Below are 22,106 nucleotides of genomic sequence, written 5' to 3'. Positions count from 1 at the left end.
AGAAAGGGACAGAGGGAGGAGCAGGATAGGAGATAAGGAGTGAAGAAGGAAGGAGCAAATGAGGGAAGGAAGAAAAGAGGAAGGTGGTAAGAAAGGCGGCATCTTAAATGCAATAACTACAGCTAATTAGTTCAGGAAGTTCTATCACTTTTTTTATTATAAGCTAATGCTGATGCACTTTATAAGGCCTCACAAGCAAGAGAGAAGTGAATGACTGTTTGATCTGTTTCCGTGAGGTTGACCGAGAGATAACTTCTGGCCATTATCACTGGAAGAATTCCTCTGCTCACCTTCATAACAGTGATGTGTGGTGTTTTTATATGTCACCCTATGAGGGGCGATGGAGGTCTGAGTCCAGGATCTCATCTGGTTGACAGCACCTTGCAGAGTGGACCACTCCCTCCATACAGCTCTGCTGCTCCCATAGTGCAGCACTCATTCTGCAGTGCACTGCTGCCTCAGTAATGCTCTGCCCACACTGCAGAAGTCAGTACTGAAGGTTATGTGCTTAAAGCTCACATGTGTCACTGAGTTCATAACTGCTTGATTCAAACAAGAGTGATAAGGTGCTAACAAAATAGCAGAAATAAACATTGCATATTAAAATTACCTGGTGAAAACCCTACATAAAATAAAACTCTTCAATTTAGCGTTGCTTTAAGTTCTTAATTCAATAGTTTTTATACATGTCAAACAACAGTGACTTAAGGTGGTTGAGGGGAAATGGTACGTAACCACATGTCGTGACTGTGCGAGGAACTTCCCAGCTGATTGGAAGTCATTGACTTCCGGATGAGTATCATACTGCATTAAAAGGAAGAAGCCAGAGCTGAGCTCGTACCACTTCCTAGGCGGCAGGTTCACACCCAGCTTTTCAAAGAGAATGGCTGAGCAGGAGAGCCTGGAGTATGGCAAAGCCGACTTCGTCCTCTTGGACAATCTCACCACGGAAGACTTCCTGGCAAATTTGAAAGTGAGGTGAGTGAGGGTGGAGCCGATGGGTGAAACAAAGGGGAACTTGAAGAGAGATCAGTGCTGCTTTCCACTGGGTCAGGATGAAGTCATAGCGTACAAAGTCAGGAAAGAACATGTGAGATATGTAAGAGAAGCACTGAAATGCTCTTAATACATCACATTTTAAGTCAAATCCAAAAGACAGTATGACAAGATAATGCTAAATAGGGTATGAAATTAATGACTGTAGGACAGCTAAATTTATACTTGAATGTCTACCTGGGGAAATTAGTTTCAAAGGGGAAATCCAATGGGCTTAATGATTTTTTAAATTTATAACCAAGGCACTTAACCATAGTTACTTTACTGACTCTGAGTCAGCATGATATTTCAAACTCCGCTCCAGAAATGTGAGAATGTACTCTCATGACATGGACCATGGTGGAGTAGAGGTTAAATTACGGGACCTGGAGCTACCATTGATCCAGAGTCAAAATCCTATCCTAACAGCGGGGGACTTTAACGAAGGCAGGGCAAAATCCCCTAATTTTTACTATTTTTAATATTTGATATTTGTAATCCAGGGAGTGGGAAGCGCAGAATCAAATATCGCTGTGATGATTGTACATTCTAGTATCAATTGTTTGGTGACAATAAAGTAAAAAGTATAAAGTGTAAAGTATTGGTGAACAGGTTACAGGAAATGAGTGACATCATTCCATTGATTTGCTTATGTTTGACTGTAGGGTGATAATTGGCCACATTGGTTTTGTCTGTTTTTTTTTGTGACAGTTGAGCAAACACATCTGGTCAAATTTCCTCACTGGTAGTTAGATGCCATTTGTAACCGTACTGAAACATCTTTGCTAGAGGCATGGCTAGTTCTTGCCCACAGGCTTTCAGTGCCAAGTCAGAGATGTTGTCCACTACCATTGTAATTGTCCTACTTTGCGCTCTCAGCTACTTATTGATAACGAGCCGTAGTGTCGTTGAGTGGCACAGCAGGAAAATGGGCCTTTCGGCCTAACAGTTGCATGCTGACAAAGATAACCCTATTTGCTTTTATTTGACCTCTCATATCCGTGTACCTGTCCGAGTGTCTTTAAATGTTGTCACTGTACCTATCTCAACATTTCCTCTGGCAGCTCATTCCATATACGTGCCACCCTGAGTGCAAAGAAGTTGTCTGTCAGATCCCTTTAAAATCTTTCCCCTCACACCTTGAACCTATGCCCTCTAGTTTATGGGACATTTTCTCATGGAAAAAGACTGCACATTTACCTTATCAGTGCCCCACATAATCTCATACACTTCTCTAAGGACAGCCCTCAGTTTCCTATGCTCCAATGAAAATGTCCTAGCCTCTTAACATCTCCTTCTAACATCAGACTCAGTCATGGTCCTAGTAATTTTGTTATAAATCTTCTTTGCACTCTTTTCAGCTTAATTAAATGCTTTTTATAAAAAGGAAGTGAAAAATTTCACAATATTCCATGTTTGGCCTCACCAACATCTTGTACGACTGCAACATAATGTCCCAGCTCCAATACTCATTGCACAACCAATGGACTCACTTTCAAGAATTATTCATCTCATGTTCTCGATACTTATTGTTTAGTTATTTATATTATTGTTTCTACTTTTTGCATTTGCAAAGTTTGTTGTCTTCTGCACTCGTTTTGAATGCCCTAGCTGGGCAGTCCTTCATTGATTCTGATATAGTTACTATTCTATAGATTTGTTGAGTATGCCCACAAGAAACTGAATCTCAGGGTTGTATATGGTGTCATATATGTACTTTGATAATAAAATTTACTTTGAACGCTGAACTTCAACTGATGAAGGATAGCAAACCAGATGCCTTCTTCACCACCCCATCTGCCAGTGATGCCATATTATAGGAGTTATTAGTTGTCCTCCTCAGTCCCTCTATTCTACAACACCTCCCAGGGCTCTACTATTTACTGTGAAAGTCCTACTTTGATTTGACTTCCTAAAATTCACCGTTTTGCATTTATCAGGATTGAATATCATTTGCCATTCCATGGTCCACTTCCTTAGCTGAATAAAATCTCCTGCAATTTTTACTAACCACCTTCACTGTTTATGATACCTTCTATTTTAGTGTCATCTGTAAAATTAATAACCATACCTTGAGCATTTTCATCTCTTCTCTATATAAGCTCCACGTGGAGTGACTTGAATTAATTGAAGCAACACACATCAAAGTTGCTGGTGATCGCAGCAGGCCAGGCAGCATCTCTAGGAAGAGGTGCAGTCGATGTTTCGGGCCGAGACCCTTCGTCAGGACTAACTGAAGGAAGAGCTAGTAAGAGATTTGAAAGTTGGAGGGGGAGGGGGAGATCCAAAATGATAGGAGAAGACAGGAGGGGGAGGGATGGAGCCAAGAGCTGGACAGGTGATAGGCAAAGGGGATATGAGAGGATCATGGGACAGGAGGTCCGGGAAGAAAGACAAGGAGAGGGGTGGGGAACCCAGAGGTTCTCTAACTTCCGCTAATGCCCCACCTCCCCCTCGTACCCCATCTGTTACTTACTTCTATACACACATTCTTTCTCTCACTCTCCTTTTTCTCCCTCTGTCCCTCTGAATATACCTCTTGCCCATCCTCTGGGCTCCCCCGCCCCCCCCCCCCCCGTCTTTCTTCCCGGACCTCCTGTCCCATGATCCTCTCATATCCCCTTTGCCAATCACCTGTCCAGCTCTTGGCTCCATCCCTCCCCCTCCTGTCTTCTCCTATCATTTTGGATCTCCCTCTCCCCCTCCAACTTTCAAATCTCTTACTAACTCTTCCTTCAGTTAGACCTGACGAAGGGTCTCGGCCTGAAACGTCGACTGCACCTCTTCCTAGAGATGCTGCCTGGCCTGCTGCGTTCATCAGCAACTTTGATGTGTGTTGCTTGAATTTCCAACATCTGCAGAATTCCTGTTGTTTGAATTAATTGAAAACTGGATTCTATTATAAGACCATAACGGATAGGAGCAGAATGAGGCCACTCAGCCCATTGGGTCTGCTCAGCCAGCCCATCATGGCTGATTTATTATCCCTCTCAACCTCATTCTCCTGCCTTCTTCCCATATCTTTTGACAACTTTACTAATCCATAACCTATCAACTTCTGCATTAAATATACCTAATGACCGGGCCTCCACAGCTGTCTGTGGCAATGATCTCCACAAATTCACCACCCTCTGGCTAAAGAAACTCCTCCTCATCTCTGTTCTAAATGGACATATCTGTACACTGAGACTAGGCCCACTGGTCTTAGACTCACCCACTACACAAACCATCCCTTCCAGATCCACTCTGTCTAGGCCTTTCAATTTTTGACTGGTTTCAATAAGATCCCCTCTCGTTGTTCTAAACTCCAGAGAGTACAGGCCCAGAGCCATCAAACACTCCTCATATGTTAACCCTTTCATTCCTGGGGTAATTCTCGTGAACCTCCTCTAGACCTTCTTGAATGCCAGCGCACCCTCTCTCAGATAATGAGCCTAAAATTGTCCACAATATGTAACGTGTAGTAACACCAATGCCTCATAAAGCCTCAGCATCACATCTTTGCTCTTATACTCTAGGTCTCCTGAAATGAATGCTAATATTGCATTTGCCTTCCTTACCACTGACTCAACCTGCAAGTTAGCCTTTAGGGAGTCCTGCACAAGGACTCCCAGACCCATTTGCACCTCTAATTTTTGAACTTACTCCATTTAGAAAATAGTCTAAGTCTTAATTCCTTCTATCAAAGTAGATGACCGTACACTATATTCCATCTGCCACTTCTTTGCCCATTCTCCCAATTTGCCCAAGTTCTTCTGTGGACTCCCTGATTCCTCAACAGTACTTGGCCCTCCACCTGTCTTTGTATCACCTGCAAATTTCACCACAATGCCATCAATTCCATCATTCAAATTGTCCAAGTCTTTGCCTCTTGCCAGTAAGCCAATCTTTTATCGTATGGTCTGACACCAGTAGAGAAACGGTTATTGGTGAACTCACAGTCCCCTGGGAAGACAACATCGATGAAGCCCATGAGCACAAGTTAACCAAGTATACAGAATTAAGATCAGAGTGCAGAGACAGAGGGTGGAAGGTCTCACGCTATCCATTCGAAGTAGGCTGCCGTGGGTTTATTGCGTTCACTCTCCAGAAGTGGCTGCGTGACCTTGGCTTCACTAGAAGAGAGATCAAGTCAACCAGCAGGGCTGTAACTGAGGCAGCAGAGAAAGGATCAGCATGGGTGTGGACTAAGTATGTCCAGAGGGGCAGATAGTCAGACAGTGTATACATATCTCGCAAACCCTTCAGTAGTTGCATAGACACCTGAAGAGTAGACTATCTGTTGGATAGAAGTGACCAACAACTCTGATAGAGGCAGATGCCAAGTTTTTAAGCTCACCAGTGGGAGGTGGTGCTTTAGCACTGCTGGCCCACCACCTCAAGGGAGTCTTGATCATAAGCGGACCGAAACTCCTGAAGACAGGTGGCAGATCAACTGATGATCCCACTGGTGATAGCACAGGCCAGTTAACATCTTAGTCCACGTGTATTTTGTAACTCTTATCCATGCTTGCACCTTTCCTGTAATACCATGGTCTTTTATCTTGTTAAGCAACCTATGTGCAGCGCCTTGTCAAAGGCCTTCTAAAAATCCAAGAAAACTGCATCCACTGATTCTCCTTTGTGTATCCTTCCTGTTATGTCCTCAAAGAATTCCAAAAATTTGCCATGCAAGATTTCCCCTTAAGGAAACCTCAGTGACTTTGGTGTACTTTATCATGCACCTCCACGTATCCCAAAACACCTTCCTTAATAATGGACTCTAACATCTTCCTACCCACTGATCTTTACTATTGCCTCCAGAATCACATCAGCTACCTCCTTCAGAACCCTGGGGTGTAGTCCATCTGGTCCAGTTGACTCATCTACTTTCAGACTTTTCAGCAACTATACTCACTTCTGCCTCCAACACTCTCGAGTTTGTGGCATACTGCTAGTGTCTTTCACAGTGAAGGCTAACGCAAAATACTTATTAAGTCTGTACACCATTTCTTTGTCCCCCATAACTACCTCTTCAGTGTCATTTTCCGGCCTTCCAATATCCACTCTTGCTTCTCTTTCACCCTTTATAGAAACATAGAAACATAGAAAATAGGTGCAGGAGTAGGCCATTCGGCCCTTCGAGCCTGCACCGCCATTTATTATGATCATGGCTGATCATCCAACTCAGAACCCCGCCCCAGCCTTCCCTCCATACCCCCTAACCCCCGTAGCCACAAGGGCCATATCTAACTCCCTCTTAAATATAGCCAATGAACTGGCCTCAACTGTTTCCTGTGGCAGAGAATTCCACAGATTCACCACTCTCTGTGTGAAGAAGTTTTTCCTAATCTCGGTCCTAAAAGGCTTCCCCTCTATCCTCAAACTGTGACCCCTCGTTCTGGACTTCCCCAACATCAGGAACAATCTTCCTGCATCTAGCCTGTCCAATCCCTTTAGGATCTTATACGTTTCAATCAGATCCCCCCTCAATCTTCTAAATTCCAACGAGTACAAGCCCAGTTCATCCAGTCTTTCTTCATATGAAAGTCCTGCCATCCCAGGAATCAATCTGGTGAACCTTCTCTGTACTCCCTCTATGGCAAGGATGTCTTTCCTCAGATTAGGGGACCAAAACTGCACACAATACTCCAGGTGTGGTCTCACCAAGGCCTTGTACAACTGCAGTAGTACCTCCCTGCTCCTGTACTCAAATCCTCTTGCTATAAATGCCAGCATACCATTTGCCTTTTTCACCGCCTGCTGTACCTGCATGCCCACTTTCAATGACTGGTGTATAATGACACCCAGGTCTCGTTTCACCTCCCCTTTTCCTAATCGGCCACCATTCAGATAATAATCTGTTTTCCTATTTTTGCCACCAAAGTGGATAACTTCACATTTATCCACATTAAATTGCATCTGCCATGAATTTGCCCACTCACCCAACCTATCCAAGTCACCCTGCATCCTCTTAGCATCCTCCTCACAGCTAACACTGCCACCCAGCTTCGTTTATTATATCTGAAGAAAACTTTTGCAATCCTCTTTGGTATTATTGTCTCGCTTACCTTCCTATTTCATCATTTCTCCCCTAATGATTTTCTTAGTTGCCTTCTGTTGGTCTTTAAAAGGCGTCCAATCCTTTACCTTCCTACTATTTTTTATTTTATTATGTACACTCTTATTTGCTTTTATGCGGTCTCCAGCTTCCCTTGTCAGTCACAGTTTTGTCATCCGCCCTTCAGAATACTTCTTCATCTTTGAGATGTATCTACCCTGCATCTTCCAAATTACCCCCAGAAACTCTAGACATTGCTGTTCTGCTGTTATCCCTGCTAGTATCCCCTTCCAATCAATTTTGGCAGCTCCTTTCTCATACCTCTGAAATTCCCTTCTTTCCACTATAATACTAATACATTCAATTTTAGCTTCTCCTTCTCAAACTGCAAAGTGAATTCTATCATTGGCTCCTAAGGATTCCTTTATCTTAAGCTCCCTCGTCAAATGTGGTTCATTACACAACACCTAATCCAGAATTGCCTTCCCTTTCGCGGGCTCCACCACAAGTTGCTCTAAAAAACCATCTGTTAGGCATTCTACAAACCCCTCTCTTGTGATCCAGCACCAAAATGATTTTCCTTATCTACCTGCATATTGAAATCCCCCATGATTATTGTAACATTGTCCTTTTTGCATGCCTTTTCTATTTTCCATTGAAATTTATATCTCACATCCTGGCTACCATTCTGCGGCCTGTAAATAACTCCCATCAGGGTCTTTTTTCCTTGTAGTTTCTTAACTCCAATTACAACGACTCTACATATTCCAATCCAATATCACCTCTTTCTAAGGACTTGATTTCATTTTTTCCTAACAAAGCTGCCGCAGTCCCTCTGCCTACCTGGCAGTCCTTTTGACAGATCTATCCTTGGATGTTAACCTCCCAACTATGATCTCTCAATGCAACTCAGTGGTGCCCATACCTGCCAATCTGCAACTATGCTACAAGATCATCTATCTTAATTAGTATACTGCGCATTCAAACGTAGCACCTTCAGCCCTGTATGCATCACTATCTTTGAGGTCCTGCTACAACACCTTCCATAACTCGCTATACTCACTGAGCCAGACTTCTTCCTCATTTCTACTTACAGTATTGGTGCCGATATACACCACAACATCTGGTTGCTCACTCTCCCTCTTGAGAGTCTTCTACAGCCACAGAATCTGCTGCTATTGGCGTTTTCAATGACAACTGCCATTAAGGTTGTCAGCGATGATGCCACGCCCAGGAAGTAGAAGAAGTTGCTGTCCATCCCCCTAACTATTGAGTCTCCTATCACTATCACTCTGCCTGACTTTACCCTTCCTGTCTGGCTGGGGCTGTGCTCTGACAGTTGATCCCCCTACCCCCCACCCCCCCATGGAGTGTCCAAAGGGGTAAACTTTTTGCCGAGGGGAATGTCCACCTGAGAATCCTGCACTGATTGTTTACTCCCCTTACTTCTCCTGGTGGTTACCCATATACTATCTGAAGCCTACACTGGGTATGATCACCTCATTAAAAGTCTCATCTATGAAGTTTTAAGCCTCCTGGATGTCTCCAGCTCCAGATCCATTTCCTTGAGCTTGTCAGTCAGGAGATGAAGTTGGGTGCACTTCCTGCAGATGTAGTCATCAGGGAGACCAATAGGTACCTTTAAATCCCACGTCTCTAAGGAGCAATTCTACTGCCTGAACTACAATCCTGCCTCCACTTAAGTTCTAGACTGCACCTGTTCTCGACTAAAAACCTGACCCCTCTAACACTGTTCACTCCAACAATGGCTGCTCTGCTTACACCTTGCTTTTTTAAAAATTGGCTCTTGCTAAGTACTACTAACCCAAGCAATTTCCTGTTCTGCAGACAAGTCCCATCAGGACCTATGGTGCAGATCTCAGAAGTCTGTTGTGATGCGTGATGGCTTGGCATTTTTGGCTGACCATGTTGTGAATGCTTCAGCCTTGTCTTTAGGATTCATATGTTGCACTCTTCCATTGCTGAGGACATACCTTTTCCTCCTATTACTGTTTAATTATTCACATCTATTCAACAGCGGATTGCAAAAGTCCAACCAGTTGCAGCAGTGGTCATCTGTATCGTTTTTCTGCCTTTGCTATTTTGTATGCTATTTGATAGTCAGTTGTAGCAGCTTTGCCAGGTTGGTGGCTCAATTTCATGCATGTGCCCACTGCTCTCCCTTATAACTTCAACTAATAAAAACCCAACTAGTCTTTTTTTTAAAAATAAAAAGATTAAATATGCACACACTACTGCAAATGTGGTCTCCTGAAAGCCCTGTAGAATTGCATCAAGTGTTTATTCTGCTTGCAAACTCTGCCATTGCAGTTTGGTCAATAAAAACCAAGACATCATCTGTCTTGCTAACTTGCCGTGTTTTATGAACAAGAAGACACATGTTTCTCCGAACACCAAAATTAACTGGCTTCTCATAATGTGAAAAGGATTCTGCATTTTTCTCCCTTTTTTCCATTGAAGTTAATCATGTCACATTTTCCCATATCAAACCCCATTAACACCATTCTGTCTCGTTACCTAACCACTCCGTTCTTTCGCAGAATACATGCAGTATCCTCATAACTCGGTTTCTACTAAGCATTGCATTGGTGGCAAAAGTGGTTATATTAGTCCTGGTGCATTCATCCAACTCATTAATATAGACAGTAAAATGTGATAGGTCTCAGGACTTGTCCCTAAAACACTTCACTAGTAGTAACCTATAACTACAAAAATGATTTGTGTCTTACAAACAGTCAGTTATCTATACTAAGATATTGACCCCAATCTACAGGCAGACTAAAGGCTGGAAAGAATTTTGATTTTCAGCCCACAGAGGAGACTCCTTAGAACTTAGAACAGTACAGAACAATGCAGGCCTTCAGCCGACTTACTCCATGTTCAATCTAACCCTTCTCTCCTACACAGCTCATAACCTTCTATTTTTCTTACATCCATGTGCCTATCAAAGAGTCTTTTAAATGTCCCTGTTGTATCAGCCTCTAGCACCACCCCAAAAGTGCATTCCAGGCACCCACCATACTCTGTGTAAAAAAAACTACCTCTGACAGCTCCCCTATACTTTCTTTCACTCACTTTAAATAGATCTCCTCTGGTACTGGCCATTGCCACCCTAGGAAAAATGCACTGGCTGTCCACTCATCTATGCCTCTCAAAATCTGATACAAGTCACTCCAAAGAGAAGAGCCCGAGCTTGTTCAACCTTTCCTCATAAGACATGTTCTCCAGTCTAGGCAGCATCCTGGTAAATCTCCTCTGCATCCTTTCTAAAGCTTTACTTTCTAAGGTTAGATGATTGAAACAAGATTACTATGGAATGGTTCTCCAAAATGAATCATACAAAATGATTAAGAGTTCATTGACTATTGAAAGTGTGGTGAAAGTTAAACCATGAAATCATTTGACTAATAGTTAGATGAAGGGAGAGAATGAAGGATTGTTGGGTCCGTTAGTATAGGTCAAACAGCTTTCTATCTTCACAGGTATCCTTGATCTTGTGATCTACAAAGGTAGAGATAAAATAAATTAAGATGTAATGTTAGCATGATGATAAGCATAAATCTTAACTGCATGTGGATTACAAGACCTTGTCGTTTTTTTATATTCTAAGCAGGTTATATTGGTAGGCAAACCTTTAAAAGAGAATTTATTGCCACAAAGATCGTTAAGTAACAATTTACTTTATTGTCTTCTTCTCCTATAGGTTTGATAAGAATAGAATCTACACCTACATCGGAGAGGTGGTTGTCTCAGTAAATCCCTATCAGCAGATTGATTTATATGGGCGAGATATGATTGAGCACTACAAGGGAAGGGAACTATATGAAAGACCACCACACTTGTATGCTATTGCAGATGCAGCCTACAAAGCAATGAAGAGGAGATCAAAGGATACCTGCATTGTAATATCAGGTGAGAATTAAGGATATGGCAACTTCACATTATATCCAAGGCTATCCACATCATGCTATCAGTTCTTGGAAAGAGCAGGTGTGTTATGTTCAAAGTCAAAAAGTTTAAAGTTTATTTGTTATCAATGTACATATATGTCACTATATACAACCGTGAGATTCATTTTCTTGCAGGCATACTCAAGATTATAACCATAATAGAATAAATGAAGGACTGCATCAACCTGGGCTTTCAACGAATGTGCAAAAGACAACAAAACTGTGCAAATACAAAAATAAATAAATAAATAAATAATTAATAATAATAAATAATTAAGTAATAAATATTGAGAACATGAGATAAGGGTCCTTGAAATTGAGGCCATAGGTTCTGGTAACTTTTCAATGATGGGGCAAGTGAAGTTGAGTGAAGTTATGTACATTGGTTCAAGAACTGATGGTTGAGGGGTAATAACTGTTTCTGAACCTGGTGGTGTGAGTCCTGAGGCTCCTAAACCTTCTTCCTGATGGCAGCAGCAAGAAGATCTGGGTGGTGGGAATCCCTGATAATGGATGCTACTTTTCCTGCAACAACGTTCCACGTAGATGTGTTCAGTGGTGGTGAGGGTATTACCCGTGATGGGGCTGGCCCATAGCCACTACTTTTTGTAGGATTTTCCGCTCAAGGATCTTGGTGTTTCTATGCTAGATTGTGATACAGCTAGTCAATATACTCTCCACCTCACATCTTTTGAAGTTTTTGCGAAATGCTAAGGAAGTAGAGGCACTGCTGTGCTTTCTTTGTGATTGTACCTACATGCTGGTTCTGGGACATGTGTGATATAGCATGGAAGTAAAGTAATTTGAGGCAAAGTTATTTTTAATGTGATAGTTTTCGAATACAGGAAGGGAGAAAAAGAGAGATAGGACCACGGAGGATTTAAAATAGACTTTCAGAGTAGACTATTTATATTCACATTACTTGAAACCACCGTCAGTGGTGATTCAATGGTTGAGAAGAATTGAGTCCTAACATAAATATTGAAATCATTAGTGTATTTTTATTGATGACGTGAATCATTTGCCTTTTGGTGTGTTTTGTGATATTGTAAAGTTGTGTTCACTACTGTTTCACTAAGTTTATCAATGTTAACCGCTGGGTATTGAAGACAAAAATATAGAGAAGTTGGGAGTGTGGGTGGTTCAGGGTGGGCAACAGGGTAAAGCAAATTTCAAATTCTGTGACAACAGAAACAGGACCATATTTGACCACATTGTCCTCTAAATGCCAATGGTACAGCTGTTCTGAAGCTACATCTGTCACCCAGCGTCCGCCTTTCAGCCAGAATATTGTCTGGTCCCTGCTGCTGCAGCTGGTGGCTTCACTCAATTCTTGACATCATTTTATTTGGATCAAACAGCTGAAATCTGACTTCCGTCTTGCTGCAGTGGCTGGACGGAATTTGAGGCAATTACCAATTTACCAATTACTCAAGTTAACAATCATCCGCTGGGCAATCCAGGTGGCTGCAAGTTCCTTTCGTGCACTCAGCTGCTGTGGCTTGCCATTCACAGGGATTGTAGAGTTCATGGAAGTCTTCTCCATTGACCAACATGCTACAGGCAGTAAACCATCCACAGCATGTTGCTTCTGTGGCTTGTATTATAGATAATCTTTTATTTTAAAAACTTTATTTAGTGATACAGCACAGAGTAGGCCCTTACAGCCCTTTGAGTTGTGCTGCTCCAGCAACCCCACAACCCTAATTTCACTCTAACCTAAATCACAGGACAATTTACAATGACCGATTAACCTACCCGGTACGTGTTTGGGGAGGAAACTGGAACACCTGGGGGAAAACTCACACATTCCACAGGGAGGATGTACAGGGACTCCTTACAGAACAGCACTGAATTAAACTCTGAACTCCGTAATGCCCTAAGTTGTAACAGCATTGCACTAACTGCTACAGAGCACCATGACCTCCATACAGTCTGTGCTGCACTTTCATCTGGTTGGCTGCCTAGTCTTGTGTATGCTTTGAACTGCTCCCCAGCTGGCATGTGCTTCACTGAACCTGAGCTGGTGTGATGCTGTTGTGGAGCCGGGGATGTGCCAGGCTGCATGGTTGCAAATTTAGCTCTACTTAATTGTTGTTGACGACCCTCAAAGGTTTTCAGATGCCCAACCCTGAGCTGTCAAATCTGTTCTCTGAATGCATGGTAATGCACAAAAGATAATTGATAGCTGCAGTGTTACAATGGAAACGGGAATGGCCCTTTTGTTCATTTCCATCATTCAGCACAATTGTCATTGATATCTGCCGTGATTGACTAAATCAAGCCATGCGGAGCTGTAATTGGGATATATAGAAATGGGGAGATACAGAGATGGCTTTATTCAGAACAGCAGATCTTCTGGAGAATATTCAATATCTCCTCACACAATATTTTATACTTCCTAAATACAAAGGCAACAATAAATAGTTAACTACATGGCTATAATCACCTACTTAAGTCTAACATTTTGAATGCAGACAGGTCACTTTGCAGAATTGCATATATCCAATAGCACATCCCATGTAGCCGAACCCTTTGAGTATTCAGTACAGGTGAATCAATCATGAAATCCACCTTCTGGAGGCACCAGCTACTGAAGACGCCCTCAGTGGTGGGGAGGCTAGAGCCCATGATGGACTGGCTGATTCTACAACCCCTGCAGCTTTTTTCAATTTTTTGCATTCGAGGCCCCCATACCTGACATTGTTGTAACCAGTCAAAATGTTCTCCACTATACGTCTGTTGAAATTTGCTAGAATCTTTAGTGACATACCCGATCTCCTCAAGCTCCTTATAAAGTATAGTTGCTGGTGTGGCTTCTTTGGGATTGGGCCCAGGACAGATCTTCAGAGATGTTGATGACCAGGAACGTTACGATGCTCATCTTCCCCACTGCTGACCCCTCGATGAAGACTGGTGTACATTCTCCCAATTTCCCCTTCCTAAAGTCCACAATCAGTTGATTCCTTGATCTTTCAGATATTGACTGCAAAGGTGGTGTTGTGACATCACTCAACTAGCCATGTATCTCACTCCTGTACGCCTCCTTGTTACCATCTGAGATTCTGCTGATAATAGTTGTGTCATCGGTGAATTTACAATACTGTATATTGGTTAAAATAGGAAGGTGGTTGGGAACAGTAATATAGGTACCTAGCTTTGTATTAGGTTTGTATTACAAATACTATTTGTAATAATATTAAGTGTTATTTGGTAACTGGAAAGTTATAATACACAGTCTTAGGCACCCTAGCAATATATATTTGTGCCTAAGGCTTTTGTACAATACTGTATAGACAGTGTTTGAGCTGTGCCTAACCACATAGGTATAGCAGGAGCAGAACAGTGGGCCAAGCACACGTCTTTGAGGTTCGTCTGCATGGATTGTCAACGAGGAGGAGATGTTATTTTTGATCCACACAGGCTGTGGTCTCCTGATGAGGAGCAGAATGGATCCAGTTGCAGAGGGCCAGGTTTTGAAACTTGTTGATTAGTGCTGAAGGGATGATGGTGTTGAGTTGTAATCAATAAACAGCAGCCTGATATAGGTATAGCTGTTGTCCAGGTGATCCAAAGCCAAGTGAATCACCAGTCAGATTGCATCTGCTGCATACCTGTTGTGGTTCTCAGCAAATTGCAATGGATCTATACTCTTGATCATGCAGAAGGTAATTCTACCCATGACAAATTTCTCAAAGCACTTTTTCACAGTAGATGTGAGTGCTCAGGACAATAGTTACTGAGGTAGCTCACCTTGCTCCCCTCGTGTGATTAGAACCTTTTGAAGCAGGTGGGAAACCCTGACTGCAGCAGTGAGATGTCCTTGAACACTCCAACCTGGTTGGCACAGGTTTTCAGTGCCCTGCCAGGTACACCATCAGGGCCTGACATCTTGCAGGGGTTCGCGTTTCAGGCCACGACCTTTTTTCTCGTGGGTGCCACGCTCTGCCAGAGCCTCGGCGACCACTTTTCGAGTGGTTGTCTTGGAGGAAAGATTCTGTGAGTGGTCCCCACGTCCTTCTCACAGAGCAGCTTTTTTTTTATGAGTCCGAGTTGCGAGCCCGAAACTCAACTGGGCACGGATGGAAAACGTGCCCGGGAGCAGCCCGACTGGATTCGGACTCGGTAACCTTCGCTCCAGAGTCCGGCGCTGATGTCAGTGGCTCACGACCTTTCAGCAGAACTGAAAATGAAGGGAGCAGAAGCCAGAATAAGAAGGAGGGGAGAGGGAAAGGAGTGTAGGCTGGCAGGTGAGACCAGATGAGTTGAAGGACAGTGTCTGGGGGAAGAAGGGAGGAGGTGATGTTGGAAAGGGTAGACTGAAGATGAAGAAATTTGATAGGAGAGGGCTGTAACCATGGAAGACAGGAAAGGAGGAGGGGAACCAAAGGGAGGTGATGAGTGATGAGGAAAAGGGAAATGGTGAGAAAGTAACTAGAATGGGGAATGGAAAAACAGAGAGGAGGGAATGGTTATTGAGATAGGCAGAAAGATCACAGTCTGATCAGACATGATATTATTGAACATAGGAGCAGGCACAAGGGACAGAGTGGACTAATTCTTTTCCTTAATCTCTGTCTTTTAATGTTTACTTCAGCTAGACTGAATTCCAGTGCCTGTGATATGTAGGCAAAAAATTCATTAGATTTTTTGATAGTTTTCCAGCCAGCTGTGTAAATATTAGGCAGATCACTATTTGCATTGTCTCCTTGTGGTACCTGGTATCACTGATCCTTCATCCTTGTCAGATCTCAACTGATTGTCATTGCATTGATTTCAAAAGCATGAAAATGATACGCCACTCCAGGTTACTGTCCTCATTACAGGCAGAATTGGAGAGGGTGCAGAAGGACTTTGCCAGGCTGCCTCCATTAAAGGATACGAGCTACGAGGACAAACTTGGATTGTTTACTCTGGAGAAATGGAGGCTGAGTTGAAGCCTGACATAATTTCATAAGATTATGAAAGGCATTAATAGGGTAAATGGTTAGAATTTTTTCCCAGGGTAGAAGTGCCAGAGGACATGTATTTAAGATGAGAGGAGCAAAGTTTTATGGTGATGTGCAGGACAAGGTTTTTTCACACCGAGAGTGATAGGTGCTTGGAACAGGCTGCCAGGAGTAGACGTGGAAGCCGATAAAACAGTGATGCTGAAGAGGATTTGAGATAGGCACGTGAATACATAGAGTCTGGAGGGATATGGACCATGTGCATGCAGTTTAATTCAACATCATGTTTGGCGCAAGTGTGAGGATTGATGGGCCTTTTCCTGTCCTGCGTTGTTCTATGTCCTATGTTCTCACTGTCTCACCATAAATCGACTGGTATTCACACATATACGGATAGAGTCTTCTCTAAGTATGGACACACAGTGATGCAATTAGTAGGAAAGACGTGATGAGCCAACTTTGTAAAATTATACAACCAACTGGAACACAGTTAGTAGACTGAACTTGAAAGTTCAATATTAAGTGCATTTGTTTTGCAAATATGCACTACCCCTTTTGATGTAGATACTTTAATTCATTTATGAAAGAATTGCATTGTATAAAAAACAAGAACATAATGTATCCAAATGTAGGATATATGGCTAACAGGCGGCTGGGAAAATGATCAGATCTGAACTACTTAAGTACTTTTGACCAAACACAAAAATTGTCAGCTATGCGGCAAATAGGAATAAGGAGAATGAATGCCCAAAGCTGCTTTCCTACAATGCAACAAAAGCCTTAGAGGCTGATGGACAAGATGAGGGTCTGATACATTGTGAAGAGTTCAGAGAGGAATAGACAGCTGCAGAGGATTAAAGGCACTTAAGGGATTTGGAGGAACAGTTCTGTTCATCCTGCTCCCACGGGGAATGTTGTTTTAAACTTATTTCCTTTGAGAGTCTCATCTATGACAAAATAACACTGAAGAATTGACAGCATTGAGGTGAAGAATAGTGATATGTCATCTTAAATGCTCCTTATTCTGGTAAAAATACTCTCTGACAGTATTATCAAACTTGCAAACATGGCCCAATACATCCCTTTCTCCTAAATCCATGACCTCCGTCACTAAAAAGATAAGAGTACAGAGCACACGAGAAAACCATTTTCTTCAGATTCCATTGAGTCACACATTATCATCATCATTCATCCACTGTCACTGGGTGAAATTCCCCATATTCAACACCCAAAATTATGGGAACAGCTTCCCCACACTTATTAACTGTTCATAAAGAGCCACTATCATCTACACAGGAGAATTCAGGGTGCTTACATACAGTTCCTACTGACCTGGGAAAGCAGCCAACATAATCAAAGACTCCTACCGCCCCAGTCATTCTCTCATCCCCCTGCCCCTCCGTTAAGCAGAAGATACAATAGTTTAGGGGCATGTACCCCCAGGCTCAAAGACATTTTCTATCTCACTGTTATCAAACTCTTGTGCGATCCTTTCATACGCTGAAAGATGAACTCTTTGCGGCCCTTGCACTTTATTTGTCAACCTGCACTCATCCTCTCTGTAAGTCCAACACTACGTGTGCATTCTGATTGTCTTTTTATTATCTTGATGAACGTATGTATGACATGATATGACACAAACGACTCTATCTACGTGCATGTGACGATGGTACACCAATACCAATACCAGCAATGCTAGAACGTTTATTGTAAAATAACACATCTTGAATTTTACTTAGAGATGCTTTCTAATAGTAAAGGAAATCTATTATCATCACAATCTGACTGACAATTCTCCCACCATCTTAAATGCCTTGTGACATGAAGAAACAAGCTATCTTCAGAAGAAACAATTAAGTGTTAGCTGTGATTCCTTACGCGCAATTCAAGAACAAATGAAGGAAGAAAAAAAATTGCTGTCCCAGGCCAATTGATTCCTTTGATTTCTTTGGCTGTTGCATGATTTTTCCGATACAACTGAGTGGGCAGGTACAGCCTCATTAAGCTCTTTATAAAACTGTTGAGCTGGATATTGATCAGCAGGTATGGAATGGGGCTTCTCGGATGCATAACCATCTGCCTCAAAGATGAGAGTGTTATTAACTGGAGTAAGGTTGACGCAAACCCAGTTTGATGGGTTTTTATATTGCAATGATCTGACATCTGACCTCTATTTTGTTACTAGTTTCAAGGAAACAAAAATTAACTGTCTATGCTGTAGACTCTGAATTAAACAGGATGTTTACTTGTTCTCCTTCTCAGGTGAGAGTGGTGCTGGCAAGACGGAGGCCAGTAAGTACATAATGCAGTACATTGCTGCCATCACCAATCCCAGTCAGAGAGCAGATGTTGAGAGGTAAGAGCGAGTCACAGGCCCTGTTTTTATTTCTTTCTCCTTTACAATTACATACTCGAAATGACATTAAACAACCTTGAATCTTGCTATGGCAGTTTTATTTGGAGTCAGGCCTGCACGTGCAGGCTTCTCTCGGTCTCCAGCCTGCTACGAAGAGTCACCTGCCACTTGTTTCCACCTGCAGCCTATTTAAACCCAGCTCTCATCCACAATCCTTGTTGACTCATATGAATTAGCCGTCCTCAACCAGTTGATCCTAGCCTTCCGTTGTCTTGTCGTGTTAAGTAGCTGTTCTCTCTTGCTTAGTGGTCTCCTTGTGGCTTGTTATCTAGCAGTTTTTCACTCACTGTTAAGCAGAAGTAAAGTTGTTGCACACTGTTAAATTGTCTCTGCTGCTCTGTGTTTGGCTCAAGCCTCCTCCTCTACATTTCCTAGCATTTGGTCGCCACATTATAGGGAGGACGTGAGAACTCGAGAAGGAGAGTCCAGATTTATGAGAATTGTTTTGGGAATGAAGGACTACTGCTACAAGGCAGGAGTTGAGAATCTGGAACTGTTTGAAAAGAGATGACAAAGGAAGATTTAGCATAAGTAAAATAAAAATGAGGCAAAGTGGATTGTTCTGCTTGTGGAGAGGTTGAGGACTAGAAGTTGCAGTATGACATAAAAGGAAGAGAGTTAAGAATGATTCAGGATAAATGATTTTGCGCAGCATGTTGTTGGAATCGAGATACGTTCTCTGCAAAAGGAGTTACATTTCCTGCAACCTTCAAGATAAAATGGGGTAAATATATGGTGAAGAAAAATTTGCAAGCTTACGGAGAAATGATCCAGGGAGCGACTAGTGTGTTGTTCTGGCAAGATAAATATTTAACAATAATCTGCAAAGATAAATACTTAATATAAGAGCATTATGAGATTAAATTTCACATAGCAATGTGGAGAAGTTCAGGGAAAAGATTCCAGAATTTAAGATCAAGAATGGGAAAACAGGAGTATGAACAAGGGACTTAAGCCTGGAAATGTAACTGCGCAGTGCAACATGATTGAATATTCGGTGTAGGAGTACCAAGTTTTGGATGTTTGTTTCAATCCTCCAATCACGTGCTGAAAAGAATGCATTAAAACACTGAAATATTAATGCTTTCGTTAACTTTAAAGCACTACATTTGATTTCACCTTGTAGGCTGTGTGAATATGTGCATAATTCACATGCAGTACCTGGATCTAATTCCTGGAAGTGTGCACCGGGTACACAAAGTATTTGATAATGTTTTCCTTTCTTTAAACTTTCCACTGTGTAGCGTGCATGAACATTATGCAACACAACAGAATGACTGATATATTTCTTTGTCTGAACTGTAGATCTCCACTTAACATTTTTGTCTTCTTTGATTCTACTAGACTTTGCTAACACTCCTCTGAAGGTTTTTGAAATATTACATAATGTTAAAGCTACTATTTAAAACATGTTCTTGGCAAAGCAATGAGGTTGTCCTACTTTATATTTAGGAGTAGGAATGAAATTAGTTGATTGGCAGATGAATTGAGAAGCTTCCTGCTGGCAACAGAAATTAATACTAAGAGATTCATTTTCAGTTTTTGAGGTCGATGCTACCTTTGTGTTATTTGTAGTTTCAAAGAAGAATATTTTTATCTGACCATCTATTCTATTTATTTCATTGCCAACCCCTGAACATTTCAAGTGTGAAAAACACATTGCTAAAATCAAACTGCATCCTAGAAGCGTTCGGGAACGCAAAGACAAATCGGAATGATAACTCCAGCCGTTTTGGAAAGTACATGGACATCAACTTTGACTTCAAAGGAGACCCCACTGGTGGACATATCAACAATTATTTGCTCGAGAAAGTAAGACAATGCCTTTATTTTCCTTAGAGTTACAGACCCTCAATTTGCTTTTGCAGTGTACACTGTACATCATAAATATCTCGCTTTAATTCTTAAAAACATTTTAAGGACCATTCTTTACTTCTTCTAGTTGGCTATATCTTACTCATTTTATCAGTGGTTTTCACACATTTGCTGCTCTTTTCTATCTATGGGTCTGTCTCCTGTTACTTCATATATCTCGAGGCCGCTCATAATACGATAATGATAATATAATAATGCATTATATCATTGAGATATAATAATATCATCTATCTCAAACACTACTTTTTGCTTTCTCTGATCTCCTCACTGCCTCTCTTCTTTCACTTTCCGTCTCTCCTTGTGTCACTACAGCTTTTCTCTTTCCCCTCACAATTTATAATCCTCAACTTAATATCAGCACCTGAGCACTTCCTATCTTCTCACATCACCATGCCACCCACCCCTCTCCAAAACTTACACTCCACATCTTCTCCTTTGGACCCTCTTTCCTTTTCTCCTACACTGTTCCTCCCCATCCTCTGCCTCTTTCCCATCAACCTCAAGCCCTCCTTCACTCCACAGCCCTGAGGGAAAAAATCAATATTGCTTTCTCAGATGATGGATGAACAGGATAGTCAGGAGAAGGCAGAAGGTGGGGACATCGGTGTCTAAACACCTCTTGTGTATAAGTGAATGGAAGCTGACAGGCATCCATGTGCGGGTTTAATTACATGTAGAGCAATGCAGTGATAGACTTGGACAGCAAGGATACAGACCTTTTGGCCATTATTCTATGCTGGCCATCAAGACCCCTGTTTCCATCCAGGGGGTTAGTGTGGACATGGTGGAGGATTACAAATACCTGGGGATATGGACTGACAATAAACTGGACTGGTCAAAGAACACTGAGGCTGTCTACAGGAAGGGTCAGAACTGCCTCTATTTTCTGAGGAGACTGAGGTCCTTTAACATCTGTCGAATGATGCTGAGGATGTTCTACGAGTCTGTAGTGGCCAGTGCTATCATGTTTGCTGTTGTGTGCTGGGGCAGCAGGCTGAGGGTAGCAGACACCAAAAGAATCAACAAACTCATTCGTAAGGCCAGTGATGTTGTGGGGATGGAACTGGACTCTCTGATGGTGGTGTCTGAAAAGAGGATGCTGTCCAAGTTGCATGCCATCTTGGACAATGTATCCCATTCACCACATAATGTACTGGTTGGGCACAGGAGTACATTCAGCTAGAGGCTCATTCCACCGAGATGCAGCACTGAGCATCATAGGAAGTCATTCCTGCCTGTGGCCATCAAACTTTACAACTCCTCCCTTGGAGGGTCAGACACCCTGAGCCAATAGGCTGGTCCTGGACTTATTTCCATCTGGCATAATTTACATATTATTATTTAATTATTTATGGTTTTATATTGCTATATTTATACTCTATTCTTGGTTGGTGCAACTGTAATGAACCCCATTTTCCCTCGGGATCAATAAAGTATGTCTATCTATCTATCTATCTATCTTATCTATAATAGTTCCACCTACCATCACTTTATTCATAGTCTTCTATGCCTTGGCCATTCAACTGCTCATTTAGTTACCTCTTAGATAAATGTTGAGAGAGTCGCTATTTCCACACCCACTCAGGCAGTGCATTTGAGTACAAGAAATAGGACGCCATGTTACACCTGTACAAAATTCTGGTGATACTGTATTTGGAGAATTGTATGCAGTTCTGGTTGCCTAGCCAGTGGAAGGATGTCATTAACCTGGAAAGGTGCAGTAACGATGTTAACAGGACTGGAGGGCTTGAGGTATGAGGAGAGACTGGATATGTGTTTTTTTTTCCTGAGTGAAGGAATCTGAGAGGTGACCTTATGGA

The 22,106-nt window shown here is 42.1% G+C and overlaps 1 protein-coding gene across 1 annotated transcript in view; it reads left to right on the top strand.

Annotated features, from left to right (window-relative positions):
• The first annotated feature begins 806 nt into the window (after nucleotides 1-806).
• LOC140198917 (unconventional myosin-Id-like) overlaps nucleotides 807-22,106 on the top strand; it is a 133,080-nt gene continuing 111,780 nt past the window's right edge. The window contains exons 1-4 of the mRNA XM_072260163.1: nucleotides 807-978; nucleotides 10,800-11,008; nucleotides 18,258-18,351; nucleotides 20,058-20,223. Coding sequence (XP_072116264.1) covers nucleotides 884-978; nucleotides 10,800-11,008; nucleotides 18,258-18,351; nucleotides 20,058-20,223 — 564 coding nt within the window. The 5' untranslated portion in view covers nucleotides 807-883. The remainder of the gene's footprint in view (nucleotides 979-10,799; nucleotides 11,009-18,257; nucleotides 18,352-20,057; nucleotides 20,224-22,106) is intronic.

Source organism: Mobula birostris, chromosome 1 (assembly GCF_030028105.1).
Source record: "Mobula birostris isolate sMobBir1 chromosome 1, sMobBir1.hap1, whole genome shotgun sequence".
NCBI classification, from domain to species: Eukaryota; Metazoa; Chordata; class Chondrichthyes; order Myliobatiformes; family Myliobatidae; genus Mobula; species Mobula birostris.
This window is presented reverse-complemented; position numbering and strand designations above follow the sequence as displayed.